At 38.5% G+C, this 23,794-nt stretch overlaps 1 protein-coding gene and 1 pseudogene across 2 annotated transcripts; both read right to left on the bottom strand.

Moving 5' to 3' along the window:
• Positions 1 to 818: 818 nt before the first annotated feature.
• Positions 819 to 23,794, bottom strand: LOC113921410 (IKBKB interacting protein). 2 transcript variants are annotated; one of them, XM_027591979.2, is made up of 3 exons: positions 23,331 to 23,794; positions 15,246 to 15,363; positions 819 to 2,083 (listed from the first exon to the last, which is right to left on the bottom strand). In XM_027591979.2, exons 1-3 carry the CDS (start codon positions 23,504 to 23,506, stop codon positions 1,328 to 1,330), a joined length of 1,050 nt encoding a protein of 349 aa, XP_027447780.2. In that variant the 5' UTR covers positions 23,507 to 23,794; the 3' UTR covers positions 819 to 1,327. The 2 variants fall into 2 exon arrangements, with proteins under 2 accessions (XP_027447780.2, XP_027447779.1); XM_027591978.2 differs by lacking the exon at positions 819 to 2,083 and adding an exon at positions 8,520 to 11,070.
• LOC113921412 lies at positions 17,751 to 18,290 on the bottom strand (annotated as a pseudogene).

Here is a 23,794-nt window from a genome sequence, read left to right as displayed (position 1 = left end):
GATACATGTGAAACCACCATCCTAAGATAATAAATACCCTTCACCCCTCGAGATTTCTTTGTGCCTCTTTATAGTCTGTTCCTCTTGCCATCCCTAGGCAACCACTGATCTGTTTTCTGCCTTTATAGTTTGCATTTTCTAGAATTTCATATACGTAGAATTATATAATGCTGTTTTAAATGTTAGAACTTCCTTCTCTGCTTAGGCTGCTCTGGTCACATCATCACCACACATGAGCTGTGTTGCTTTAGGGCAGTCTCCATCTGAGGCTTGGCAAGTCCCCTGCAATTTATGATTCCTCTCCCTCAAACCTTGCTCTGGCTACCACTTCCCTACTCTATTTTAGGTCATCTTTACCTGTTTCCTAAAGCCATGAAAGACCCAGGAAATCTTACATGATTCTTTTCCTGCAGCTCCCTGGCTGTGACCTTTCTAGTTTCCCTTCCTCTAAATGTATGGTGAACGCTACAGCCCTGATCCTAATGGATAGTTCTCTAGTTTGGGCTCCAATCCTATGTACTATGTTCCCTGGCAGTCCACGAGGGCAAGTGGGGTTCAGATCCTGCCCCATCTAGATTTCCCAGTGGTAGACTGGCGGATCCTGCTTTTCCCCACTTGTCTGAATGCGTGCATGTGCGTGTGTGTGTGTGTGTGTGTAAGAGTGTGTATCAGGGGAATGCATAGGGTTCTTGCTATATAAAATTGCAAGTATATGTTTTAGCATATTTTTTTGAAAAATCAACTGCTCAACCCTTTAAAATATTTTGTTTTTACTGTTCAGAATAGAATGTTAACCTTAAAAATAAAACAGCCAGTTATTTCACCAGCAAAATGGGTTTATTCAGGAATAACAGAGAATCCCAATTCAGGACATGCAAGCTATGGCAAAACCGTAGCCAAGTCCAGAGAACAAAGGAGAGGAATGCTTTTTCATAGAGGAAAGGGAGCAGTTGGGAGGGGCTATTATAAACAAAAAGTCCATTGGAGTGAACTGGGAGTTTGCAGTGTGGTGGCTTCTCACTGATTGAGTTGTGACAGTGTCTCACTGGCTGGGCTGCTGTGTCTAGGAGAAAATCTTCCCCCTGCTTCCGTAGTAAAGCATAGGCTTCTTCCTGTTTGGCCAAGGGCTGCAACTTGGCATGAGAACTCCCCCTTCTGGCCTTGGAACTCCATTTAAATGAGGTTTCCTTTATTCAGTTTCACAAACCAAAAACAAAATGACATTTGCTCCAAAATTTCATTATTTCTGAGTTGTCAGTTTTTTTATAACACGACAGAGGTCATGTTACTAAAAAAGTTATTTCAGTCTCATCTAAATAATTTCAAACTAATTCATATCTGAAATGTGTGTAATTTCATCTTTCATATCCTTAATCTCAGCTTGGACTATTGTTAAATTAGATATTTTTTCATTTAAGAAAGCAATTTCTTTCTCTCTTTGTAGTAAGTCAGTAACCAATCTCCCAATGCGTAGCGTTAAATCATTTACCAATGGTTCCAAACGGGAAAAGTCCTTCTTTAGATTATACACCTTTGGTTTTAGATCATTTGCAAAAGTCACTGTCTTCATAACTTTAGCTCTGTCACTTTCTAAGCTTAAAAACCTATCTGTGTGCTTGTTGAAATCATTCTTTAGCTCTGAAAGTATCTTCTTAACAGAGTTAATTCTTTGTGAATTTTCAGATGCTGTCTTTCGGAGCATTGCTGTTCGGTCAATGCTACTTGAGAGAAGATCACCTATGTTTTTTACTGTATCTTTTTCTACTTTTTCTATTTTATTTTCTAATTCTTGCGCAGAATCTGTCAATGATGTTACATCAGTTACTAAACCTGAAATACGTCGTATATCTGTTTTTACAGTTGTAATCTTAAGACCAACATCTTTTGCCATAGAAGTTGTACTTTGATCTACTTTTGTCACATCTTGAGAAAGAGCTGTCAAATTGTTGTTCAATATATTCTGTTTTTCAATTATCCTGTTGGACCAAGTTTTCACCTCATAAATTTCCTCCTGTAGACGCTTTAGATGAGCAATTATTTGAAAAGACTTCCACTGTTCCATGATAGTTTCAGACTTCTGACACTATAAGAAAATATAACACCATAATAATTAAATTGATTAACAGCTTAATATATAAATTCAAGTTGAATTTTGAACTATAACTTTACCATTCTGGAAAACATGGTAAAAGATGTATCAAGTGACTAATGATTAAGAAGGAAAACATGAAGGACATTTCATAAAATGTCACTGGAAAGAGCATTTTTCAGCTATTTTTATACTATCAGTCCTCTGTACAGGGGCAAAATGAGCTAAATGAGAGACAGTGAGGTAGTTTTTCTTGCTGGAGAAGAGAGGAGGGAGGCTTCTCTAGATGAGCTTTGGTAGATTTGTGGGGGTCAAACAAGGCAACATAATTTTTGAAACACAAGTTTGTAGATATTTCTAGTGCTAGAATGAAGGGGCCAATGTTCAAGACTCCATGTGTATACGCTTTATTGTCCTATTACTTTTAAAGATTTTATCTTTAAGTAATCTCCACACCTAATGTGGGATTTGAATTTATAACACAGAGATCAAGAGTTGCATGCTCTACCGACTGAGCCAGCCAGGTGCCCCTGTGTATTTCTCCATGAGACCCCGAAAAACTCAATTAACTGATTCTTAAGTTCCTACTATGTTAGGCATACCAAGTGTTAGGGATATAAAGATGAGTACAGCTTGGGGGGTGACCTCAATTCAGTTTAGTAGTTTAGTAGAGAAGATAGATATGTAAAAAACAAAACAATCAACAAAAAAAAAGCTATCTTCAAAATTCTAAAATCTTATGATTCCAAATACAAGTGGTTCTCAACTTTTTGTATATTTCCATGCCATCCTCCTTCCTTACCATCCACCTGTAAATTGTCATTTTGGTTTAACCTGGATACATTAGTTGATGAACATTTTTTTCCTCTTCCCATCCAACCCCTAGTTGATGAACATTTTGAGCCACACAACTACCTGACAGTATTTCAAGTTATTTTCATTGTTTGTGGTAATGTTTGTGTGCACATGTGTGTGTCTAAATAGCAGTGTCAGAGAAGTTGAATATTTTGTTTTTGAATACTTAAAATTTTTTGCAAGTTTTTATTTAAATTCTAGTTAACCTTCACAACGTGGGCATTTTCCTCCCTCTAGATGTGCAGTTTGTTCTCTCAGCATTCAGAATGACTTGATATTCATCTGGCTGTATTCCAGGGATGAAGTAAGCATAGGGTCCCCCTACTACTCCGCTATCTTAATTCCTCCTCCCGAATATTTGAAATTTTATTGCATTGTGTCATCAGTCAATAAAATTAAGAGGGAAAGGAAAAAAATTAAAGTGTGGATTATAGTGATAATAGTATATATATATGAGATATAATCTCATAATACAAAACTGAAAATTATAACAGGAATTGTCAGGTAAAACTAGTAAACTTCAATCAGAAGATTAACTGAAGACTGTGGATTGTGCGCTCAGCTATGGAGGAAAAAAAATTAAAGGACATATGTAAAATATATTGTCAAAGCCTATGTCGAAAGACGGATATACATAGTGATTACACCGAAAGAGCGGGTCTGCTTCATAATGTGTAACTCAGTCATATGACTTTCACACATTTAACTTTCAACTCATTTTTCAGGAAAGCATTGTTTTATTATTTATTTATTTATTTTAAAGATTTTATTTATTTTTTCTTTAAGATTTTATTTATTCATTTGAGACACAGATACGGAGAGAGAGCATGAGCAGGGGGAGAGACAGAGAGAGAGGGAGAAGCAGGCTCCCTGCTGGGCCAGGACCCTGACTGTGGGGCTCGATCCCAGGACCCTGGGATCAGGACCTGAGCCAAAGGCAGAGGCTTAACCATCTGAGCCACCCAGGTGCCCCTATTTATTTATTTTAGAGGGGGGAGGATGGCAGAGGGAGAGGAAGAAAGAGTCTTTTTTTTTTTTTTAAAGATTATTTACTTATTTATTTGAGAGAGAGAGAATGAGAGATAGAGAGCACGAGAGGGAAGAGGGTCAGAGGGAGAAGCAGACTCCCTGCTGAGCAGGGAGCCCGACGTGGGACTCGATCCCGGGACTCCAGGATCATGACCTGAGCCGAAGGCAGTCGCTTAACCAACTGAGCCACCCAGGTGCCCAGGAAGAAAGAGTCTTAAGCAGACTCCACTGAGTGCAGAGCAGGAAGCAGGGCTTGATCCCACACCCCTGAGATCATGACCTGAGCCGAAAACCAAGAGTCAGATGCTTAACCAACTACGTCACCCAGGAACCCTGGAAAGCACTGTTTTAAAGTGGAGATTGTCTATAACTGTGTACTAATAATCAAAACTAGTTGGATCCTCTGTTTATAAGGATATATCAAGAGGATATAAAACTAAGTGAAATAAGTCAGAGAAAGACAAATACCATATGATTTCACTCATATGTGGAATTTAAGAAACAAGACAAAGAGAAAAAAAAGAGAGACAAAGAACCAAACTCTTAAATATAGAGAACAAACTGGTGGTTGCCAGAGGGGCGGTGGGTGGGTGGGGGAGGGGGGGTGGGATGGGTGAAACAGGGGAAGGGGATTAATCATGATGAGCACTGAGTAATGCATAGAACTGTTGAATAATTATATTGTACACCTGAAACTAATATAACATGGTGTGTTAATAATACATGAATTAAAAAAACACAAAATTTTGTTTTTAAAAAACCCCAAGCAACTAATTGGATCCAACAATGTTTACTGGGCCTGTATGTGCTAGTATGATCAAGAACAGTCTCTGCTTTTAAGGAGTTTGTAGTTTAGTTTGGGAAAGAAAATGTTAATAAATAGATTATTTGAAATAAGAAAACAAATGGGCACCTGGGTGGCTCAGTCAGTTAAGTGTCCAACTCTTGATTTTGGCTCGGGTCATGATCTCTGGGTCCTGGGATTGAGCCCCAGAGTTGGGCTCTGTGCTCAGCGGGGAGTCTGCTTAAGGATTCTTTCTCCTATTCCCTTTGCCCCTCCCCCCACTGATACTCTCTATTTCTCAAATAAATAAATCTTAAAAAATGAATAAATAAAATCAGAAAACAAGGAATTAATATGCAGGCTGAAAACCAGTTTTACAAAATAAGATCTACAATTTCATCTAAAGACATCAAGTTTTATTTCCAAAATAATTGTGTATTTCAATGTTTTTTATGAATTACTGTTATAAAATTGCATTTGCCTGGTTTATTCAGCTAATCTTTTGAGATTATTTTGATAACATTAACATGGTTTTATATAATGCAAATAAAAATTTAGTATGTTCAGAACATTATTTTAATGGCAGCTTCAAAAAGGAGTAACAATATAGCTGCAAAAAAATGACAAGCTGAAATGAAGCAGAACAGTTATCTCAAAGTAGTAATTCCCTCTCTTTCCCCATTATATATATTTGATTCCAAAATATATTTTAGGATTTTTCTTCTCAGGTTTATGCTACATTAATTATTGGTGGGGGGGTGGCCCCAAATGTTTTTTGGTAGAGAAGTTAGACTGTTAAAATGTTATTATGGGTATGACATTAAAGAGTAACCACAGGGGTGCCTGGGTGGCTCACTTGGTTAAGTTTCTGACTTCGGATCAGGTCAGGTCATGGGTCCTGGGATCAAGCCCTACAGCGGGGCTACCCGCTCAGCTGGAAGTCTGCTTATCCCTCTTTCTCTACCCCTCCCCCACTAGCATGCACGCAATAAATAAATAAAATCTAAAGAAAAAAAGAGTAACCACAAACAGGAAGGAAATCAAGTAGTGATTGCAAAAGTATATTTTATTTTTAAGGGAAAGGTTTTGCAAGTGTATTTGCTGAAACAGAGACTCCAAAGGGTGAAGGAAGTAGATTGCTTATTTCATCTAATTCACTATTAGGTTATTGTTTATTAATGGATCTACTCTGGTAGAATAAATGTAGCCTAACAGTATTACACAGTTAAGACTCCTCAGAAAGAACTTACTTTATTCTTAGAAGGATCAGATCATTAAGAAACAGCTAGTAAGGCTCTGTTTTACTTGGTAGCTTAAAAGCAATTTATCATGAACTTGTATTGATCTTTACTAAAATATTTATGAATATAGTGTAGGAATAGTCTTGAAATTGTTTCATGGAAATACTATTTTTTTAAAAATATTTATTTATTTATTTATTTAAATTTTATTTATTTATTTGACAGAGAGAATGAGAGCAGGAACACAGGCAGGGGGAGTGGGAGAGGGAGAAGCAAGCTTCCCACCGAGCAGGGAGCCCGATGTGGGGCTCGATCCCAGGCCCCTGGGATCATGACACAACCTGAAGGCAGATGCTTAACAACTGAGCCACCCAGGCACCCCTAAAAAAGATTTTATTTATTTGACAAAGAGAGAGAGAGCACAGCAGGGGGTGCAGCAGAGGGAGAGGGAGAAGCAAGCAAGCTCCCTGCTGAGCAGGGAGCCCAAAGTGGGGCTCAATCTCAGGACCCTGGGATCACGACCTGAGCTGAAGGCAGATGTTTAACTGACTGAGCCACCCAGGCGCCCCTCACGGAATTATTTTTAAAAATTACTTAGGGCTTGTTTAAACTATTTGCCTAGAATGGACAGAAGTTTTGGAGAGTCCACCAATAGCTCAAAAGATTTTTACTAAATTCCTATCATATACACAAGGTACTAAGCTAGATACTATCCTATAATATTAAATATTGCTGGGTCTACAAGTAGAACAACATGGTTCAAGGGAATGATTTCTGGGTCCAAAAACTTTGCTAAAGGTTCTTTGATCTTTGTAACTAAAGGACCTGGAAATTTTATTAATCTCTGAAATTAAAAACCACATAAAGCCAGAATGGGTCTTAGAGAGTTTTTGATACAATTTCCTCATTTTACAAATTAAAAAACTGAGCCCCAAGATAAAATGCCCAAGAACACATAGTGGCAAAGCCTAGATTAGAAGATTCTGGTCCAAGGCTTTCTCCACCACTGCTTTCCCACCATTCCCTAAACATTTATTGGTTCCTTCTTATGCCCAAGGCCCAAATAATTTTAGGTCATAGTTACAACTTTTGGGTGACTTACTGTCTCGTTTAATGGTAACATGGTAGTGGACACATTTGGCTGAATTACAGTTTTTTTAATGCTCAAGATGGTTCTATTGATGGTGGATTTCTTGTGATTTTTCTCCCCCTAGTTGAATAGTAGCAGATTGCATTGTATAGTGGGGAGGTCAGTGGCCTCTGGAGTTGGACAGACATAGCAGTGTGACTGCAAGTTTCCTAACCTTGCTAAGCCTCAATTTCCTCATTTTTAAAATGGGTGTCATGGCTAGCAAAGTTGTAGTGTGAAGCAGGGATCCTACAGGTCATTGTAGGTACTCAATACACAGAGCTGTTACTGTGATGATGATGAATGTAGACTTCCTAGCAATGTTTCACACATAATAGGCTCCAATGCTAATTCTCTCCTCCCTTGCTGTGAAAGCTGGGATGGAGCATTTCAATTTGTATTAAATTAATAGTTCATAGCTGAACTGAAAAAAACAGATGCTGGGTAAATTTGCAGAGCTTTTGCTAACTGTGCACATAAGTATATAGAGAAATGAATATTTTTTCATGTGCTTGGTGAAGTTGCAGCATCATTTTTTGAAAATTTTTTTATTATCATCATTAATGACATCATATTAAACTTTGATCAAGATTATGGATTCATAGAAAGGTATGTAATCAGGTTGAGATTAAAAATGATGCCATTAACTTTGTATCTTACTAGTTTTCTATGAAACCATAAGGCTAATAAATCAACATTTTTCATTATAAAATATAAGAATACACTTAGTCAACAGCTTCTAATCATTAGGCAAAATTTAAGGAAATATTACTATAAATATATTTTTAAACTTTGCATCCAAAAGTTAAAAAAAATTAGGTGTTTATTTTGTAAAAGTGACTTATTTATACTAAATTTAAAATATGGAGCCAGTAGTACTCTATCAGAAAATAATTGATATATTATCAATTACAAAGATACAAAAATGTGTCTTAGAATACGGTAATCTTCCTTAAAGGAAAGACTAACAATGTAATTTAATACTTGATACACAGGGAAGTTTTTGAAATTTCAATTATCTGTATTATATAAATGAATGTAAGAAAGAGAGGAAGACAAATTAGGTACATCTAAATCTGTCTACTGACAATTTTTCATAGGAAAACCTCTGAGTAAAGGAAAATGTACATATACACATGTATATAATATGTATATATACATACACACAATAGTTTTCTCATGAAATTCTTGTAGAAGGGTAGTTTTTGTTTCCCTTGTAACTGTCACTATAGAACACAGTGGTCACCTGGTTTCCATTTATTTTCTGTAGCGACTACTATGGTATATACAAGTCAATAATAATGTTGTATCAAATCTGGTGATAGGCCAAACAAACAAACTACGAGAGATCACATCTGCCAAGACGGGATGGAGGTTGAAACAACAAAGTTCTAGTGAACTTTAGAATCTATTTTATTAGCATTAAAACAAAGACAAACAAATACAATTTTGTCAGTGCACACAGACAAGAACTTAGAATTCAGACGTCAAGGAATTTAATGTTAAGATTCCAGAAATTAATGATATGCTCTTTAATAGTGGCATTCTTTCAGGCTTATTTTTATTACCCATGGCTGTCTACCAGAGGCCCTCCTAACCCAAAACTAGAACTTGTTTGGGATTTTTCAAAAAATGTGCAAATTTACATAATAAAACTACCTGACTACAATTGACTGCTTTCAAGTTCTTTGTGTTTAATTCCACTGATATTACATTATAAAACTGGGACTACAGTTGGTTATTGGCAAGAAGATACAAGTAGGAACAGTACTTCCATATGCAGTTGACTCAGTTTTCAACACCAAGTTTGGACACTCTTGATACATCAGTTACCAATAAAAGTCTTACATGTTTCTCGACGCTGCACATTTCCAATTATCATTATTGGAAAAATCTGACTAGATCTCCCCTTAATCACATCTCAGTATGTCCACATCTTATTCCTTATGACTCCATTATATGACTTAGAGTAAAATCAAATCATCATGTAAAACAAATTTGGCTGGGTAATTAGTTTGGGAACTCTTTAAAAACAATGACATATGTTTAATTACCATAGTTATCATAATTTTTCAATATGCTGCTTTTTCCTCTTTGAAATAGGCCACAGGTGTATTGGTATTTTTTTACGTAGGTAGAATAATTTATCTAGGGATCATGTATCTAGCAAACTCAAGAGTCTGTAACACAGTTAGAACCTTTAAAAAAAAAGCCCAGGTATACAAAGATATTCCAAAAGTCCATACTTCATACACAATTCATAGGTAAAACTTTCAATAAGAACATATTTAGTCCTTTTTTTTAATTAAAAAAATGTTTAAAGTAATCTCTATGCTCAACATGGGGCTCAAACTCATGACTGCGAAATCAAGAGTCAGGCACACCCATATTTACTCATTTAAAAATTCTTACAAGTTTATCTGTAATACACTTTAGAACCTTAATAAAAAGTAAAAATGTTTCCCAGGCTCCACAGTTTTCAAAAAGTACGTATTGATTCACAGCAAAGCACCTCATGCTTTCCTTTGGTAATGTTATTTTTCATTTTAGACAAAATTCCTATGAACTTGGTGGTCTGGATCTTAGCCTGCAGTAAATTACAAAGGAAGTGCAGAACTGGTTAGGCAGGCACAGTACCTACCAACCAACCTGACAGTAATGGGCCAATAGGTCACATCTTTAGGTGACAGAAAACGTATAAGAAATAGACATAAGGTTTGAAAAAATAGCAAACTAGGGTCATTTTGTGAGAAGGGAAACCCTCCTCAATAGCTTGTAGAGGTGTTAATATATTTGGGTCCAATATAATAGGTGAAATTCATAATAATGTCTATTACTTTTTAGAAAAAACATTTAAAATATTAAGTATATTGCTTTAAAAAGGTGGGGATATATTTTGGAAATATTTCTATTTAAAATGCCTAAAAGGAAATAAATTTTATTGCTTAAACAGATAAGCTTTCATTATCTGGATAATCCATGTGTGTAGATATGTCACTTACTTGCTAGTAATGTAGGATAAAGTGAGGCATATCAAAATAACACAAAAACATGGAACTAATAAATTTATATATACAATATGGTCATCAGAATAAATGTGGTGCATTTAAAAGTCACTATCAATTCCTTTATTTTCTAGATTATATTCTTCTAAAGTGCCCTTTTCTCTTGTACTTGAATATACCATAAAATCATGAACTTTTCCTTTCAGAACATCCAGTTCATTTTGCATCTTTAATATGCTATTATCATACTGAATTCCTTCAAGGGTTTTCTGCATCTCCATTATTTCAGATACCGCTTTCAGCATATCATCTTCCATATTAAACATCTGAGTAGTTAAGTCTTCCATTTTTTTTTCTGTCCCTATCAGGTCCTGAGAGACTCTGAGAACAGAGCGAATAGCACTCTCAATTGTTGGCAAATGTGTCTTGCATTCTTCAACTTTGGGTTCGTAGTTGGAAAGTTTATTAGTCAGGTCTTCATCTCTGGCAAAGAGAGCATGCTGTTCTTCTTCTAGCTTTTCAACTGCTTTTGTATCAGAGCCAAGCTGCTCCTCTACTCGTAGAAGATCCTCTTCTTCTTGTCTTTTTACTGTTCTAATATTTCTTAATGTGCTTTCTTCCAAATCTTTTAGCCTTTCAGTGAGCAATTTTATTTCTTGTTCAGCTGAGTTAATTTGGACAGTAACTTGAGAATGTATGTGTTTTGATTCTGATTTGAAAATGTCTGTATTAACATTCATTTCTTCTAGGCTTCTTTTCCAGAAATCTGAAACATTCTGGAATTTCTCATTAAGACTTTGCATCTTTTGGGTGAGCAACTCTTCACTATTTTGGATGTCACGCATAATACTTTGGAGGTTGGATACTTCTTGCTCAAACTGGGTCACCAAAGACATGGATGATGTAGCTTCCTGCAGGATACTTTCAGTAGACTCAAGCTGCATTTGTAACACAAAACAATTCCCAAGGCTACTTAATAAGTTTTTTTTTTTTTTTTTTAAGAGAGAGAGAGAGCATGAGCGAGCAAGGGGAGAGGGGGCAAAGGGAGAGGGAGAGAGAGAGTCCACGCTGGGTGTGGAGCCTGACATGGGGCTTGATCTCATTACCCTGAGATCATGACCTGAGCCAAAATCAGGAGTCAGACACTTAACCAACTGAGCCACCCTTAATAACTTTTATATTAGGGAAATACATTTTAATAAGCACAGGCCCAGTTCAAATTCTGAAGATGTCTAAAATATCCAAGTATATCAGAACCATAATGACAAAAACATTCATGACTTTAGTTGTTTTAACAGATTTAAAGTTGTTTTAACAGATTTTAAAACAAATATAATAGATTAGCACTATGGGAGAAAAACACACACCTGAATTTATAAACCTAAATATTTGTACATTTTCATGGAGAAACATTCAAAAGAGAAATAATGTTAAAGAAGTCTGAAGTATATCACATTTCCTTCTTTTCTTACTCCAATGGAAAGCAACTTAGTTGTCAATCTTATAGTTACGTGGCTTTTTTAGAAACTATAACTGAGTTAATAAAATTTGTTAAGTTTCCTAAATTCTCTGATTCTGGAAGAGTTTCTACCTGAAAATTTCTTGACTAACCTCTTACAGATAAGGTACCAGAATCAGATCTTACAGACATAACAAAGGCAGAAATGAATAAAAGTCCAGTTTAGTGAGGCAACTCACATCAAATAGTAACATGTGCTAAGTATCTGTAAATTGTGGTAAGCTCCTGACATTTCCTCATATGTGTCCAGAATACAGGAGGCTGTGGACCTCTTTTAGCTTATACTCACACACAGGTAACAGCCTCAGAGACTACAGGAAGGCCTAGAATGATCGTTAACTTATTAAATGTTTGCAGCATTGTGTTGAAGGCATAATACTGTACAAGACATGGTTCTGCCTCTGCCCTTAAGCAGTTTAGTTTAACTGGGGAGAAAGCCAAGTCTACATGTGTTATGATGGGGAAGAGCTATGGAAGCACTTACATGGGGCACCCAAACCAGACTTCAAGGATCAAGGAAAATATTCTAGAAGTATTATCTAATATCTGCTTCTTTTCTAAATCATCCTACCACACTACAGCCAGATGAAGCTTTTAAAAACTGCTATGCACATCATGGTATGACATTAAAAAACCCACGATGTTTCCTAATACTTCTGGGATAAAGTCCCAAATTTATCTCTGTATATGCTATTTTTTCCTTGTTGCTTAGCTCAGTTCTGTCTTTCCTTCAAGGCTCAGAACAGATCTCAGCTCCTCAATGCAGCATTCTTCCATAGCCCAAACTCCTGGAGCACCTATCGTGTTGTGTATTTGACACCTATTTGGCACTCAGCACACAAAATTAGAGAAGTTTTGAGTGTTCACTCTGTGCCAGACCTTGTGCTAGCCACTAGATATGAAAACAGAGACATAATATAGTTCCTGGCTTCATAATTCGACAGAGGAGACAGCATTTTGGATCTTTTACATTACATATTCTGGAGTCCCACTAAGATTTATTGATTATCCTGTTTCATTATTAGGCACTAAGGATATAAAGACAGAATGTTGGCTTAAAGAGCAGAAAAGGAGGCAAATTAATAACAACAAAAATTCACAAATTTACTATTTGTGTCATGATAGAATTAGTATGCAGAAAATGGATGCTCTGAGGAGAGATCATTAGTCTGGAGCAGAATGAGGAAAGGCTTAGAAGTGACTCTGAAATCTGACTCTTGAACAGACTGATGTTACTAGTCAGGTGAGGCTATGAGAGATTCTAAATTCCTTAGGGGAAGAGACCATGTCTTATGCCTTTTTGTAGCTCCCATATCTTAGGGTATAAAAAACATGTTTGTTGACATTTAGGAAGAAGAATGGCCTTAATCTTCTGGGCCCACCCCAACCAAGACCTGAAGCAATCCCAGGTGATAGAAACAATGTGTAACAGTACTGACCAATATAAAAAGTCACTGTGAAACCTTATTTAAAAATTATTTTTAGGGGTGCCTGGCTGGCTCAGTCGATAGAGCATGGAACTCTTCATCTTTGGGGCTGTAAGTTCAAGCCCCACATTGGCTGTAGAGATTACTTAAAAATCAAATCTTTAAAAAAATTATCTTTAATGTACACATATAGCTATTATACAAGATCCTTCAGAAATCAATTCTGAGAAATATTTGTACATCAGTAATACTGTTAAGTTTAATTGTCTTATTATCAGCTTTTTGAAGAGGTAAGCTTATCTTCATCTAAGGTAATTTCCTGTTTAGGCTGTTCACCAGAGCATCACTGTAATCTGGAGGCAGTATACCCCAGTAGACCCCAAATATAAGATCAACTTTTCAAAATAGTAAAGGTCTCAAGACTGAATCTGAAAATATATAGTGACTAGTATGCTACAATAATTTGCATTTAAGGGCTGTCAATATATCCTAATAGTTTTTTTCATTTTTTTTAAAAAGAGCTTAATACCTTGAATTTATTTCTGTTTAAAGTTTTCAAAAAGTTTGCATATATATTGTATCACATCTGAGCCTTATAAAAATCTTGTTATTCTCACTTAATAAATGATGAAATAGAGGCTAAGAGAAGTTAAAGTGATTTTTTCAAGTTCACACAGGTGTGATGAGAGCCCACATCTAGTTGTTTTCTCCTCCTACTGATTATGCTGACCTTTAGGACCAGCTTTGCGAAAGGGCAGCTATTGTTGAATTAATCCTAGGGAAGACTGGGAGAGAAAGAGCTTTGCAAAGACTAAATATTTCTTGGATAATGATGATATTTTAAAAATCTGCCTCAAAAAGCATTTTAATTGCCACCAAATTTTTCATTTAAAAAGGACGTCTTTCGGGCGCCTGGGTGGCTCAGTTGGTTAAGCGACTGCCTTCAGCTCAGGTCATGATCCTGGAGTCCTGGGATGGAGTCCCGCATCGGGCTCCCTGCTCAGCAGGGAGTCTGCTTCTCCCGCTGACCCTCTTCCCTCTCGTGCTCTCTATCTCTCATTCTCTCTCAAACAAATAAACAAAATCTTTAAAAAAATAAAAAAAAATAAAAAGGACGTCTTTCTTCAAAATTTATTTTCAATAGCTTTTAAGTACATGGAGTTTCTATCTCCTGGGATTTATTTTTCTATAACTCTGTTCCCTCTGATTAGAGGAGCCCCTAACGAGTACAACCAGATTCCAACTTGAGCCCTACGTCAAAATACCATTATGCAGCATTATGTAGCTTCTTCCCAAGGCCCCTGGGCTCACCCTCTGTGGAATCCCCTGGCACGTGTGAGGGATGCATAATTTTCATCTATGGCTTTTCTCTTCTGGGGGATTGATTATATACTAATTCTCTGCATGAGGCCACAGGAACTCAGACCCTCTATTTAATTTTCCTGTTTTTGAAAATCCTTGCTCACCTTGGTGCCGAGCACAAATCTTTGTCTACCTTATGACATGAGTAAATGTTTAGTGAATGAATAAATGAACAAAGAAGGCATGTTTCCCAATGATAGCTTGGTTTCTGGTAGCCAGACAATTCCTGCATGATGCCTTATTGATTGCAGCTGACCTCTCCCAAGAAGCATGGTAGTTAAAAATTTGTCTCACATTTCTAAGAATTCCAGTAATAATGCATCTGCATTTGCAGCTTGAAGAAACACAACATACACATGGATTTTAATTTTCATTTGGCTATAAAACCAGTATTTATTTTTAGGTTAGTCATTCTTATATGCAGAAGTATACAAATTTACCAACTAGAAAGTAAAGAAAAAAAAAAAACCTGATAGTCTTTGCCCAGCAAGTGCTGTTTTTATTCTAATTTTATATGTAAAGACCAATCATATTTTTAGTGCTCTAGACATTTGATATTTAAATAGAAAATTGGGGCCATATCATTATAAACAGTAACATTTGCTATATTAAAACAACCCTGTCTTTTCAAAATAATCTAAGTCTAAATTGGACTGAAGGGAGAAATGTACAAAAACCAGTGAGAGTTAAAACAGTAATCGTCTAACAGGCAGGAAAAAGGAAGTTATGAACTGGGGTAGAAGGGTGGTAGTAGGGAAGAAAAATGGGAAAATCTACCCAAATAAGCCAATTAATAATTAATTACCTTTTCTGAAATTAAAATGATTTTACTTTGAAGTCCTTGGAACTTGTTGGTTTCTATTTTCAGTAACTGGTATTGGCTTTCCACCTTTGCAAACTTCTCCGACTGCTGAAATACAAACCTGGAAAGAAAAAAAAAAATCACTACCTCCTAATTCACATCCATTTAAGTTTGAATTTTAAAGGAACATTTTATAATTTTGATAAGGATAACATAAATTCTGGTATGAGTGGTGACAGCTTTTAGTAGTTTATTTCAACAAATTAATAGAAAGTGAAACTCTATCCTGTTCAAGTCCCAGTCCAGTGAGTGAGATGGTGTGATAGTTGTATGCACAAGAAATATTTTGGAGGAAGAAATGACGAGTTATCTAGAATAAGATATGGGATCTCTACTATTTTTCTCAAGGCCATATTTGGGCAATATCTAGAAAATAAGTGTTTTCATACTGAAATGCAGAAGCAAGAGTTACCTATATAAAAAAGTATTTTTAAATTAAAATGTAGGAGAGAAATAAAGCAGTGGAATGGAAGAGAGAGATGATGACTAGAAGCTGAAAAATAACAAGTCAAAACTATGAAAACAGGAGTCATTGTCAAAGTGGCAATAGAACACATATGCAATGCAGGCTGTATAATCTCTACAACTGGTTATACTCAATATACGAGTCATATGGGTGTACTTTATTTTTTTCATATAGGTGTACTTTAGATGCCACTCTAAAATTGGAGTATATTCTTCATCTGATAAGTAGTAAAGGTTGTAGAAGCATAAAAAAGTTATCCCAATCTTAAAAACAATAAATAGACTTTTGTTTGTATAGGACATGAGATAAGCAAATGCAAAAGAAATGCTTTGGATCTAATACCATTTTGGTTCATCTACTTTTTAAAAAAATTTTATTTATTTATTTGAGAGACAGAGAGAGCATGAGCAGGGAGGAGAGGCAAAGGCAGAGGCAGAGGGAGAAGCAGACTCCCTGCTGAGCCAGGAGCCTGACATGGGGCTCCATCCCAGGACCCTGGGATCACAATCCGAGCTGAAAGCAGACGCTTAACTGAGCCACCCAGGTGCCCCTTGGTTCATCTACTTTTTTTTTTTTTAAGATTTTATTTATTTATTTGACACAGAGAGAGAGAGCACAAGCAGGGGGAGCGGCGGGCAGAGGGAGAAGCAGACTCCCCGCTGAGCGGGGAGCCTGATGTGGGACTCTATCTCAGGACCCTGAGCCGAAGGCAGACGCTTAACCGACGAGCCACCCAGGCACCCGGTTCATCTACTTTTGACTCAATTCTTTGGGCTCAGAAAAAGCAGCAGTTGAAATTCTTCGTGTATTTATTGAGTCATCAAAAAGTGGTGGGGCAGAACCCTAAGAAGAGAGTGCTTAAATCATAGTACATAGACCAGTGGTTCAAAAGCTTTGCTGCATATTGGAGTCACTTGTCTGCTTTTAAAAAGTCTAGTGCCTGGGTCCCACCCAGAGAAATTCTGACTTATGTGGCTTAGGATGTGATTTGCATATTGGAAATCTTAAAAGCTCCTCAGATTATCTGAGTACTCAGTCAAGCTGAGAAGCACTAATTGATAGTGTTTTATGAAACTGACTTCCACTGAAAGGCACACATTTAAAGATTGCAAAACTCAAAGGAGAAATGAAAGACTTCTAAGCTTTGTGTATCATTGCAAATGATGCTTCAAATTCATAAATGTTAATAGGTTAACTTGCTATAAAACTGTCCAAAACTAAAAAGGACTTTTTGCTTTTTGAATGTTTACAATATTGGATAAAATAAGTTTTTTTTTTTAAGATTTTATTTTTGACAGAGAGAGAGTTTACAAGCAGGGGAAGCAGCAGGCAGAGGGAGAGGAGAAGCAGGCTCCCCGCTGAGCATAAGCCCAATGTGGGGCTCGACCCCAGAACCCTGGGATCATGACCCGAGCCGAAGGCAGGCACCCAACCGTCTGAACCACCCAGGTGCCCCGGATAAAATAAGTTTTTTTAAAAAATATTTTATGTATTTATTTTGGAGATAGAGGGCCTGAGTGGGGGAAGGATCAGAGAGAGAGGGAGAAGCAGACTCCTAGCTGAGCGTGAAGCCCAACATGGGGCTCGATCCCATGACCCTGAGATCATGACCTGAGCTGAAATCAAGAATCAGAAACCTAAACAACTGAGTCACCCAGGTGCCCCATAAATAAGTTTCTTTTGATGATGGCTAGTGTCTGTCCTATGAGATAACAGTGAATTAAGTAAGCCCAGGTTACGTAACTAGCATAGATTGACTTTTCTCCTATGTGCTAATATGACTTTTAAATAACATTTCTGGTTATTAGAAAATGCCATTATTCTAATTTTCAAAGATGAATGCATAGACTTAATTCTTTTTTTTTTTTTTTAATAATACAATATTTATTTGTCTTCCCTCTGTCAAACCCTGAGCCAACCACTTTCCCCAGGCTGCCTGGGGAGGTATAGGAAAAAGGAACATACAGGGCAGACAAGACACGGGAGAAAGACCTATGGGAGGTGGAGACGGCTCCTTAACATGGCGAAGAGGATGAGAAAGGCCACCATCAGGCAAAAGAGCCCCATGGCCTCCGAGAGGGCAAAGCCCAAAATGGCGTAGGAGAAGAGCTGCTGCTTCAGAGAGGGATTCCTGGCATAACCAATGATGAGGCTCCCAAACACAGTCCCAATTCCAGCCCCAGAGCCAGCCACCCCTACCGTGGCAGCCCCAGCCCCAATGAAATTGGCTGCTGTGTCGATGTCCCTTGAAATGGCGCTGGTTTGGAAGCTGCGGTTAGGAACGTGAGGTTGGGGGACGTGGGGCTGCCAAGCTGCTGAGGCTCTTATAAGGTACCTCATCTGTCAGTGTCTCTGGTGGTTTTAGCACCACTGCAGACAGTGATTGGCTCAACAGCTGAGAGGTGCTCCTGACCAAGAACGGGGTGGAGACGAACTTTGCACAGGCGTACATTTTCAGGGGATGAGGGGCTGTGGCTGGAGAGCTGCTCCCAGTGCAGAGAAGACACAGAGGGGCAGGGGGAGGAGGGCTAGACTTAATTCTTTTTTATATTGGCTGTTTCATTCTTGGATTTTAGGAGATTCTTTTCAGATATAGGCTTATCTGAGATCATCAGACAGAGACCAAGGATGTAGAACCCCTAAAGAAATAAGTCTAATTTCAGAGATTAGTTTTATCACTCATTACTCCAGTGTTACCTCTGGGATTTATCCTGTAGATCGGAATGTTTATTCAGCATAAAACTGTTATTATAAGAGTCTTTTTGTAAAGGTTGATCCACTACTATAACACATTATAGCACTTTCCATTTTATTAAATATTTTAATGTCTATTTCTGGACTTCTCTTCAAAATTCAAATAGTAAGCAAAACCTTGACCTTGAGGAAAACTATGTCATGCTAGTGCAAATATCATCTTTGATGATAATTTGTAGGTTTTTTTCATGGTTAACTTCTCAACAAAATAAAAAAAAAGATTCACCATTACTACATATGAATAATAAGAAAAATATATAAGAAAAAACAAGCATAGAGGTGCCTGAGTGGCTTAGTTGGTTAAGCGTCTGCCTTCGGCTCAAGTCATGATCCCAGGGTTCTGAGATAGAGCCCTACGTGGTCAGGCTCTCTGCTCAGTGGGGAGCCTGATTCTCCCCTTCCCTCTCCCTCTCTCTCTGCCTGCTTGTGCTTCCTCTCTCTGTCAAATAAATAAATAAAAATCTTAAAAAAAAATAAAATAAAATCTTAAAAAAATAAAAAACAAGCATAAAGTTGATTCTGTGCTAGTAATGAAAAAAATGAAAAGCAGTTTGTATGTGCTGAATTAAAATACATTCATTTTATTTTTCACTTAGATGTGCCAGGCACTATTCTAAAATGATTTGTAAATATTAACTCCATTAACATTAAGGAAGATGATGATTTTCTAGAAGTCAATGTTGACAGAAGGTAACTTCATTCCTGAAAAACTAAATTTTTGAAACTGGCATCCAGGTTAGTGTCCAAAGTGCTTTGTTCCCTTTTTATGAGTTAAGAGATATGTATGTATATATATATATACACACACACACACATTTTTTTTTAAGTAGGCTCCACAACCAGCATGGAGCCCAACATGGGGCCTAAACTCACAACTCTGAGATTGAGACCAGAGCTGAGATTAAAAGTCAGATGTGGGGTGCCTCAGTGGCTCAGTCGGTTAAGCATCTGCCTTCAGCTCAGGTCATGATCCCAGGGTCCTGGGATCAAGTCCCGCATCGGGCTCCTTGCTCAGCGGGGAGCCTGCTTCTCCCTCTGCCTGCTGTTCTCCCTGCTTGTGTTCCCTCTCTCTGACAAATAAGTAAATAAAATCTAAAAATAAAAAAGTTAGATGCTTAACCAATCAGAGGCATATTCTAACAGAAGTTAAAGGCCCCCTTATTCCCGGTCTTCCTCAGTTTAGATGAGACAGACAGGGTCTTAGCAGACTATAGTTTCTAGTTAGAAAAGGATGATAAATAGTTCTGAACTAGGGATTTTTGTTTCTAGGGTTTTGGCCTCTTCTTAGATTCTAGTATCAAATGGAGGTAGTGTATCATACTGGGTAAGAGTATGGAACTTAAGCAACTTTGGCTTTGCCATTTACTAGCTGTATAATCATCTTGGGCAAGTTATTTATCTTTGCTACAGTTTCCTCATCTGTAAAGTGGGAATAATAATACTTCATAGCGTTGTTGTAGAGATTAAATAGGTTCAAATTTATGCAGTTAGGATACCACACATCAGTTACTCTCTTTAAGTACCTTGGCCATTTCTTTTAGACTGCTTTGTGCAGCTGCTTTTCCATCCCTCTATAGTTAGTTGCAACCTATAGTGGTATAAGGATCAGGTTTTCCTCCTGCTTACACCTGATGGAAGCCCCAGGCCTGTCCACTTACAGGAAGAGAAGAACTCTCTTACATCTGCTTTTGGCTAGGTCATGATCTCAGGGTCCTGGGATTTAGCTCTGCATCGGTCTCCCTGCTTCTCCCTCTCCCTCTGTGTGCTCACGCTCTCTCTCTCTCTCGCTCATTCTCAAATAAATAATCTTTAAAAAAAGGTCAGAGCATTTAAAGCATAACCCTGTTTTTCAGACAAAACTTCACTTACAAAAAAACAATAACAAAAAAGGATGAAAAATGAGGTTAGTGAAAATTTTCAATGTAACTTGTGTCTTTACTCGGTTAATTCCTGCACTAAAGTGTCTACTTTTCAGGTTTTCCTTTATAGATTTCTTTTTTTAGAGAGACAGAAGAGGGGAGAAGGGCAGAAGGAGAGGGAGACAGACAGAATCTTAAGCAGACTCCATGCCCAGTTCAGAGCCCAACTTGGGGCTTGATCCCACAACCCTGAGATCATGACATAAGCTGAAATCAAGAGTTGGACGCTTAACTGACAACCACCCAGGCGCCCCTATAGATTTATATTAGTGTTTTCCCCGAACAGTAACTAAATTATTGAAAAGCTGAACATTCTGTGATGTAATTTATCTCTTATGAATATGAATCTTGGGATAATTGAGAATTAGTAAGTTTAATAACTAAAACCAGTTTACTAGGTTCCAGAGAGAAGCAACATATACAGATGATCTCCAACTTACGGTTTGACTTAGATTTTTGACTTTATGATGGTATGTAGGTGATAGGAGTACAGCAGAAACTGTACTTTGAATTTTGACCTTTTCCTAGAGTAGCAGTGAGATCCTGATCCTCTCCTTGGTCGGATCCTCTCCCCTGATGCTGGGCAGTGCCTGCAGCAGCAGCTCCCTGCGATTAAGTGACCATGATTCACTTATAACCAATCTGTACCCATACAAGCATTGTTTTTTTTACTTTCAGTATTCAGTAAATTACGTAAGATATTCAATACTTTCTTGTAAAATAGGCTTGTTAGATGACTTAGCTCAACTGTCTGCTAATGTTAAGTGTTCTGAACACATTTAAGATAGGTTAGGCTAAGCCATGATTGCTAGATGAGGTGTATTAAATGCATTTTTGACTTAAGATATTTTCAGCTTACAATGGGTTTACTGGGAAGTAACCCCATCCTAAGTCAAGGAAGATCTGTATCTTTTAGCCTACTAGCTCTATTACTGAATAACCTTCTCAGTATAAAAGGGTTTTTATTTCCCTAACGAAGGTCGTGCATTTTAAGACATAAAAGCAGTTTATTTACAAGAGTAAATTTATTAAAAAGGGTAAATTTATTCTTTTAAGATCAAAATCAAAATATTACATAAACAAAATGCCATATTACTAACATGAACATCTTTTTTTTGAAAAGAACATTTATTTTTTAAAGATTTTTATTTATTTGACAGAGAGAGAGAGAGAGAGCACAAGTAGGGGGAGCAGCAGACAGAGGGAGGAGAAGCAGGCTCCCAGCTGAGCAGGGAGCCTGACATAGGGCTCCATCCCAGATCCTGACCTGAGCCAAAGGCAGATCCCTAACTACTGAGCCACCCAGGCATCCCTGGAAGAGAACATTGAATAACATTTACTTTATTGTAACAAATGTTTTATTACTTTCAACTCAGGATGAGTTACCAGTGGAGTATAATTCAAAATTTATTACAATCAAAAATGGTCTACATTAAATGAAGTCTAGGGTCCCTCCTCTATTACTCTTGAAGATGAATAACTATCTTCTAAATACTTTAAAAATCGGTGAAAAGTGGAGGGAAATTCTAATTTAAAGCATCAGTCTTCTTATTAAGATGAAATAGGTTATTCCTAAAGAAAATGACTGGGGAAAACAAAATTACTAAGTTGGTTTTAAGGTTTTTTTCTTTCTTTCTTTTTTTAAAGATTTTATTTTTGAGAGAGAGAGCGAGCCCGCGAGCGAGAGCACAACCTGGGCGATGGAGCAGGGAGCCCATGCGGGTCTCCATCCCAGGACCCCAGGATCATGACCTGAGCTGAAGGCAAACGCTTGACTGACTGAGCCACCCAGGCGCCCCTTAAGGTTATTTCTAATACTAATTTTTTTTTTCTATAACAACAATGTATCTCTATTTGCTTGGTTTAAAACTTGCCTGGGTGGCTTAGTCGTTAAGCATCTGCCTTCGGCTCAGGTCACGGTCCCAGGGCCCTGGGATGGAGCCCCGCATCGGGCGGGCTCCCTGCTCGGCGGGAAGCCTGCTTCTCCCTCTCCCACTCCCCCTGCTTGTGTTCCCTCTCTCGCTGTGTCTCTCTCTGTCAAATAAATAAATAAAAGATTAAAAAAAAAAAATTGGGCGCGGGGGTGGCTCAGTTGGTTAAGCGACTGCCTTCGCCTCAGGTCATGATCCTGGAGTCCCGGGATCGAGTCCCGCATCGGGCTCCCTGCTCAGCAGGGAGTCTGCTTCTCCCTCTGACCCTCTTCCCTCTCGTGCTCTCTCTCTCATTCTCTCTCTTAAATAAATAAAATCTTTAAAAAAACCCCTTGGTTTAAAAACTATAGATGTTCAGTTTTAGGTGAACACAAATGCTACTTTTGTCATTTTACAGTACTAAAATTCAATCTAACTTAGGAAGACACTTTAAATTCATAACGCATGAACAAGGATGGAAATACGAGAAATCCTCCAAACTCTGATATTGTCATTAACGTTTGTTGCCCTGAGATCATACTGAATTATTTAAAGACTGCAAACGTTGCCATTAGGCATTTATGCGGTGAGGGTGGGGCAACTGTGTCCATGGCAAATGTGCAGCGGACAGGAAATGGTGGGTTACAAAAACGGAAAAGCTTCGGACGTGTAGCAGGCGCTTAATAAAGTTTGGCCAGATCCGCATCTCTTAAGAAATGGCTGACTCGTTCCCAGGCCTGAGTCTCAACTCCAGTTGAGTGATCGGGGCACACTACTAATACAAAAGAAAAATGAGTTGTAAGAAAGAGCGAAAAGAAAAAGTTGGGCAGTTCCCTTTTCCGGGTCGAGGCAGAGGAACAGAAGCCGCAGGTCTGGGGTTGGGAGGTTAGCGGGATGCCGAGCCGGGCGAGGCCCCGAGAAGAGCCGGGCGACCGCGGGAGGCCGGACACAGGGCCCGGGCGGCCTCGCGTCCACTTACCACGCCAGGCCCAGGCACGTCCCCAGCGACAGCAGGCTCACGCCGGTCCGGGGGTCCGCCCAGCCCCCGCCTCCACCGCCCCGGGCCTCGGGGCTCTTCCCGCCGTCGCTCCGCTTCCCCGGCTCCGAGGGCGCTCCCCTGGGTCCCGACTTCTTCCGGCTCTTCACCTCCGACATGTCTGAGGACGCGACAAGCCCCCGGCGCCTTCTTCACCCTGGGGGGTCGGGACTGGGCCTCCTCAGCCTCCGCGGGACGACTCAGCGGTGACCGCGCCCCCTTCTGGACTTGGCACCGCCCACAAACTTGCCCCCTCTTCTGCCGGCCGTTCTCACTGCTTCAGAGCGTCCCCCAGCCACCCGCCCTCTAGTTCCTCCAGCAGAGGCATCTGGCGAACCTCCTTTCCCTTTCCATTAAAACCGCAAACTTGAGGAAATCGTGGCTTCCCCGCGCGCGCGAATCGCCGG

The sequence above is a fragment of the Zalophus californianus genome, chromosome 9, assembly GCF_009762305.2.
Source record: "Zalophus californianus isolate mZalCal1 chromosome 9, mZalCal1.pri.v2, whole genome shotgun sequence".
Lineage (NCBI taxonomy): Eukaryota > Metazoa > Chordata > Mammalia > Carnivora > Otariidae > Zalophus > Zalophus californianus.
The sequence above is the reverse complement of the archived record's forward strand: the minus strand, read 5'-3'. Positions and strand labels throughout refer to the sequence as shown.

Bases quoted from the DNA above. Each gene is read 5' to 3' on its own strand.
- LOC113921410 (XM_027591978.2), bottom strand. From the start codon at position 23,506: ATGTCGGAGGTGAAGAGCCGGAAGAAGTCGGGACCCAGGGGAGCGCCC. The intron at 15,364-23,330 runs GTAAGTGGACGC...TTTTCTTTCCAG, and splicing joins ACGTGCCTGGGCCTGGCGTG to GTTTGTATTTCAGCAGTCGG. The intron at 11,071-15,245 runs GTAATTAATTAT...TTACAAATGCAG, and splicing joins TCATTTTAATTTCAGAAAAG to CTTGAGTCTACTGAAAGTAT.